This window comes from Sus scrofa, chromosome 13, assembly GCF_000003025.6.
Source record: "Sus scrofa isolate TJ Tabasco breed Duroc chromosome 13, Sscrofa11.1, whole genome shotgun sequence".
Taxonomy (NCBI): domain Eukaryota; kingdom Metazoa; phylum Chordata; class Mammalia; order Artiodactyla; family Suidae; genus Sus; species Sus scrofa.
In genome coordinates this window covers 204790924-204797550 of record NC_010455.5, presented here as the reverse complement: position 1 = coordinate 204797550, position 6627 = coordinate 204790924, and the positions used below count along the sequence as shown (strand labels likewise).

General features: G+C 51.0%; 1 protein-coding gene across 2 annotated transcripts in view; it reads right to left on the bottom strand.

Annotated features, from left to right (window-relative positions):
* FAM3B (family with sequence similarity 3 member B) overlaps positions 759–6627 on the bottom strand; it is a 50455-nt gene continuing 44586 nt past the window's right edge. For both annotated transcript variants that reach the window (XM_021071007.1, XM_003132779.5), the window contains exon 8: positions 759–2986. In XM_021071007.1, coding sequence (XP_020926666.1) covers positions 2897–2986 — 90 coding nt within the window. In that variant the 3' untranslated portion in view covers positions 759–2896. The remainder of the gene's footprint in view (positions 2987–6627) is intronic.

The window sequence follows — 6627 nt, the reverse complement described above, 5'->3', positions numbered from 1 at the left end:
GCAGGGAGCATGGTGAAGCGCCCCACAACCCCCGCGCTCGATAGAGCTGCTTCCTTGAGAGGAAGGGCTGGCCTGTGGGCTCCTACAGCCCCCAGACTGCACTCACCCTCAGCCGCCCCTCAACCACACAGAGGAGACCATGTGACCGTCTCCCCGGATCGATGACATGGAGGGACCAGGGAGCCTGCAGACAGGCAAGCGTCCCAGCGGAGCGAAGCAGCAGAGGCACTTGGGGTGGAAACCCCCTGACTCTTCACTGCCCAGGTCCTGCCTGCTCCAGTGGGCGTGACGATGGGGACCCATCACAGGCAGATGCTAAGAGCATGTCAGCCCCCTGCACGGTCCCCGTGGACAAGGGACAGGCCAGGCCTGGCCTGGATAGTGCCACCATCTGGGCTACAGGGAGACCAAGGGCTCCCGAGTGGTGGAGGGTCCCAGCCGGTGACACCCCTTCCTCGGTCAGGCACAAACGCACTTCCTGCTTTTTGTTGTATCAAAAGTTCCTGGGCTTTTGGTAACCCTGGTGATACGGACGCTACGCGGTCAGGAACTGCCTGCCTTCTCCAGGGCTGAAGCTCCCAGGGAGGGAGGGGGAGCCCTTCCAGGCCCTGGGAACGGAGGGGCGGGGCCACGCTGGGGAGGGGGCGGGGCCGCGCTGGGGAGGGGGCGGGGCTTCAGCTCATTTCCTCACCAGGTCTGGCTTTGTAGGACAGGTGCTCAGGGGTGCTTGCCCATCTCAGTCTCGGACTCCTTGGCAGTTTTGTTTTTTCTTTCTTTTTTTTTGGTAATATACTTTATTTTTCAGAGCACTTTCAGGTTCACAGCAAAATTGAGAGGAAGGTACAGAGGGTTCCCGCAGAGTCCCTGCCCCATCCATGCCCAGCCTCCCCACAGTCACCCACCCACCCCCAGCCCCAGAGGGCTCCACCTGTCACACTCCCCAACCCACGCTGCCACGCTATCACCACGCAGAGCCCACCGCTGACATCAGGGCACTTTTGGTCTTGTTCACTCCATGGGGTTGGACAAGTGTGTAACGACATCCACCTCCTGGGCCACAGGACCCGCCCCTAGCTCGCTGCCCTCAGACTCCTCTTTGCGCCTGCCGCTGCCCTCATCTCTGTACCGTCTCCACTCTGCTGCCTTTTCCGAGACGCCTTCACCCTCTCCGCCGGAACCCAGAAAGCGGTTCTGCTGGCTCATCTGCACCCACGTGTCCTTTTTGTAAGGACACCGGTCACTGCTCTAGCTTAGTCCATCAACAATGAGCCTGCTTCCAGGAAGGGCCCATTCTGAGGTGCCGGCGGTTAGGACTGAGAAATAAAGCCGTGCCTGCCACATCAGCAAACAAAGATGTCACAGTCGTCAGTGCCCGCAGCCACCTCAGAGCAGGTGAGCCCCCGGGGGGTCTCAGGATGGGAACACACAGGATGCTGGCTCCTGGGAGCTGAGGCACACATCGAAGGAGTGATTTCAGGGAGCCCGGATCTTGCACCTTCCCATACAGAGAAAAGGACCACATGCCTTGAGATGCCTGGTTTCCAGTCATGAACAGGTATTTAGCTTTTGTTCCCACTCCCTGCCCTTTGAGGCAAAAACTCCTCTGTAAACCCCCCCCGCCCCCCCCACCTGCTGCCTCCTCGGGGCAGTCTTCTCAGGGTGACTTGAGATGCTGCCTCCCAGGCTTAAGTCCTCCCTTTGCCCCAAAGAAAACTTAATTCTCCCCTTATAGGTTGTGCATGTAGTTTTGTAGTCGACAGGACTCAACTGAAGAATCGGGGGAAACAGAATTCAGCCCGTACCAGGGGCTGAGCCAAGACGCCGTCCAGTGGTCTGCAGACCCTCTGCAGAGAGAGGCCAGGCTCCCTGAGGGGCTGCTGCCCAGAGGCCACAGCCCACCCCTCCCTGGGCCAGAGCACGGCTTGGCTTCCAGGGGCCACTGTCCTCCTGTTCACAAATACAGGACAGTCGCCCCCAACGGCCTGAGGTTGACACCCCCCACCCCCGCTCCAGCTGGCCTGTGGTGCCAGAACGAAGGCTCACACGTCCTCGCAGGAGCTTTGGGGGAACCCGGACCTTGGCTCTCGCTGGCTTCGGTGCCTGATAGGGACCCTCCCCCAGCCTGGTTGCAGGCACACAGAGCTGAGCCTCAGCCGACCTGCAGCCCGCATATAACACTCGGTGGTGTAGCCACCAAGACAGTGCTGGTTCGACACCGCAAGGGTGCTGAAAGGCAGGATGCCCTGTGCTGCCAGCTTTTTAAAAGATCTGCTGCTTTATCAGCAGGAAGCCATCGCTCTGGCCCAGTGCTTGAAAATCACGCATTCATCTCAGTCCCCCTCCTTCACAGGTGAGAAGCCGAGGCTCAGAAAAGCACTAGGAACCTGGCATCAATGTCTCCTACTTCTCCTGGCGGCCAGACCCCGGAGGGAGGTTCCAGTGGTGCTGGGCACTGGCTTGGTTTTCTTAACTGCACGTCACTGGTTCCCTGAGTACGTGGATATGATGTGTTTCCTAGGACACCTGGGGTACAGAGTGGCCCTCCTGAGAGCAGACCCTGCTCACCTGTGAGTCACAAGTCCCACCGGCCAGAAGGAGGGAGTGTCCCCTCATCGGGGAAGGCAGTGGTCGCTCCTCCCAAGGCTCAGTCACCCAGCCCCACCCCGCCCCCCGCCGGACAATCCCCGTGCATTTCCGTTCTTCTGCTCATTTTTACCTTCCCTCTACAAATGCTGGCATAACAAGTCTGTGGGACAGGATTTTATACAACTGGCAAATATTTGGGTTGGTTGATGACAAGCCCCAAATACTTATCCAGTATTGGCGGTTGGCTAAGAGTCGTGGTCCATTCCAGGCTGTGTGTGTCTATAAAAGCATTTATTGAGGCCAGGCAACGTCAGCTCGGTCCTTTCGGGATGCAGCCTTCCACCTGAATCTCGGCGGGCCAGCCCGAGTACCTGTTCTTCGCGTTGTCGGAGTGGTTGATCTGTCGTAAAGGAAAGAGGATTTGACTCACCCACTCGTCTAAGCAACCCGTGTTTAGTGGTTCCCTGTGGTTGGTAGTATATTCCCAGAGACACGCAACTGTCATCATCACACTCCATTTTTTTTTTTTTTTTTTTTTTGGCTTTTCTAGGGCCGCTCCCGCAGCATATGGAGGTTCCCAGGCTAGGGGTTGAATCGGAGCTGTAGCCACCGGCCTACGCCAGAGCCACAGCAACGTGAGATCCGAGCCGCGTCTGCAACCTACACCACAGCTCACGGCAATGCCGGATTGTTAACCCACAGAGCAAGGGCAGGGACCGAACCCGCAACCTCATGGTTCCTAGTCGGATTCGTGAACCACTGCGCCACGACGGGAACTCCCATACTCAAATTTTAAAACCTTTTCTTCCCCTCAACAAGAAAGCACACACCCATTTGAGGCCACTCAGCACCCCGACAGCCCCAGGCAGCCACTAATCTGTTTGTCTCTGGATTTCGACTATTTCAGAAATTGTATCTAAATGGAATCATACAATATATGGCCTTCTGTGTTTGGTTTTCTTCACAGAGGGTGTTTTTTGATCCGTATTGGGGCATATATCAGTACTTCCTACTTGTAGGTGCCTGAACAATATTCCAGTATATGGCTATGCTGTATTTTTTATACATTTTTTATCCATGGATCAGACATATGGGTGGTTTCTGCTTTTTTGCTCTTCCGAATAATGCTGCTGCACACATTCATGTGACGTTTTCATGTGAACAAATGCCTTCCTTTTCTTGGCTGTCTGTCTTTGAGCGGAACTGCTAGGACAGATGCTAAGGACACGCCAACTTTTTGAGGAACTGCCAGAATATTCCCCAAAGCAGCCGTATTGTAACACTTCCTCCAGCAGTGTCTGGAGGTTATAACTTCTCCACATCCTTGTCAATAGTTCTTACTATGTTTTTGGATCGTTAGAACCGTCCCAGTGACTGTGAGGAAGTATCTCTTCATGGTTTTTATGTGCATTTTCCTCATGGCTAACAATGAGTATATCTGTGGTGCTTATTAGTCATCTGAGTATCTTCTTTGAAGAAATGTCTATTCAGATCCCTTGCACATTTAAAATTTGGGTTGTCTTTCTATTATTGAGTTGTAAGTGTTCTTTATATATTCTTTTTTTTTTTTTTTTTTGTCTTTGGTCTTTTTAGGGCTGCACCCGCGGCATATGGAGGGTCCTAGGCTAGGGGTCTAATCAGAGCTGTAGCTGCCGGCCTACACCGCAGTCACAGCAATGCCAGATCCGAGCCACGTCTGCAACCCACACCACAGCTCACAGCAACGCCGGACCCTCAACCCACTGAGCGAGGCCAGGGATTGAACCCGCAACCTCATGGTTCCTAGTCGGATTCGTTTCCGCTGTGCCACCATGGGAACTCCTATTCTTTATATATTCTTGATCCAAGTCCTTAATTTGCAAATATTTTCCCCCACACCATGGCTTATCTTTTCACATTGTTTCTGGCCACACCCATGGCATGTGCAAGTTCCTGGATCAGGGATGGAACCCGAGCCACAGCAGCAACCTGAGCCTGTGACATTGCTAGATCCTGAACCCACGGCACCACAAGGGAACTCTTTTCACTTTCTTGATGGTGTCCTTCAAAGCACAAATGTTTTAAATTTTGATGAAGTACACTGTATGTAATTTTTCTGTTGTTGTTTGTGCTTTTGATGTCATCTCTAAGAGACCATTGCCTAATCCAAGATAACAAAGATTTTCATCTGTGTTTTCTTCTAAGAGTTTAATAGTTCTAGAGCTTACATTTAGTTATTTGACTCATTTGGGTTCCTTTTTGTATATGGTGTGAGGTAGGGGTCCAAATTCCTTCTTTTGCCTGTGGATATCTAGTTGTCCTAGCATTTGCTTAAAAGACTATTTATTCCCCATTAAAAGGTCTTGGCATCCTTGTTGAAAACCCATTGACCAAAATGTGAGGTTCTGTTTCTGGACTCTCGATGCTAGTCCATTGGTCTGTACGTTGGTCTTTATGTGCCCTTGATTACTGCAGCTTCGTAGTAAGTTTTGAAATTGGAAAGGGTGAGTTCTCCAACTTTGTTCTTCATTTTCAAGGCGGTTTTGGCTATTGGGGACCCTTGAATTTCCTCATGAATTTTAGGATTATCTTGTCAATTTATGCAAAAAATCACCTGGAGTTCTTATACCACATCTTAACAGTTTTAAATCTTCTGATCCATAAACTATCATTTCACTTTTTTGAGGCCTTCTTAGTTTCTTTCAGCAATGTTTTGTAGGTTTTAGTGTAGGAGTCCTACATCTCCTATGTTAATTCCCAAATATTTTATTCTTTTTGGTGCTATTATACATGGAATTGTTTTCTGGATTCCATTTTCAGACTGTTCATTGCAAGTAAACAGAGTTTGTACATCGATCTTGTGTTCTGCAAAATTCCGGAACTTGTGTACTAGCTCAGTTTTTTTTTTTTTTTTTTTTTTAAGTGGACTCCTTAGGATTTTCTATACAAAGAATCACGCCATCTGTGAAGAGAGGTAGATTTACTTCTTCCTTTCCAGTGTGAATGGCTTTTATTTCCTCTTTTTCTTTTTTTAAAATCGTCCCAAGTTGCCCTGGCCAGAAAAATGTAGAAGAACACGGCCACAGTGGACATCCTTGTCTTGCTCTTGATCTCGGGGGAGCCAGTCTGTTTTCGCGTTAGATGTGATGTTAGATATGGGTTGATAGCTACCTTTTTTTTTTTTGTTCTTTTGTCGTTTTGCTATTTCTTTGGGCCGCTCCCGCGGCATGTGGAGGTTCCCAGGCTAGGGGTCGAATCGGAGCTGTAGCCGCCGGCCTACGCCAGAGCCACAGCAACGCGGGATCCGAGCCGCGTCTGCAACCTACACCACAGCTCACAGCACCACAGCTCACGGCAACGCCGGATCGTTAACCCACTGAGCAAGGGCAGGGACCGAACCCGCAACCTCATGGTTCCTAGTCGGATTCGTTAACGACCGCGCCACGACGGGAACTCCTAGCTACCTCTTAGTTTGCCGAGTGTTATCACAAGAGGGTGCTGAATTGTGTTAAATATGTTTTCTGTGTGTTGAATGAGATAGTCATGCAATTTCGTCCTTTATACATGTGACGTAGTACACTAATTTTTTTTTCCCTTTTTTTAGGGCCACACGTCCAGCATATGGGAATTCCCAGGGTAGGAGTCAAGTTGGAGCTGCAGCTGCCAGCCTATGCCATAGCCACCACAATGTGGGCTTTGAGTTGCGTCTGGGACCTGCACCACAGCTCATGGCAACGCCGGATCCCAGACCCACCGAGAGAGGCCAGGGATGGAACCTGCATCCTCATGGATACTAGTCGGATTCGTTTCTGCTGTGCCACAACAGGAACTCCCCCCAGTTGAATTCTGGATGTTAAACAAATCTATGCTCCTGGAACAAACCTCACTTCATTGTACATCTCTTAAAACTATCTTTCTGATAACTGACACATTGCTGGGACTTTGGGGGTCATACAATGGGAGCAGATGTGCTCCATGCTTTCAAGAGGTGACATCCAGGTGTGGCGAGGCAGGTAACACTTGTGCAAAGCACCTCGTGCCCATCAAGGAAGGTCCAGAGTG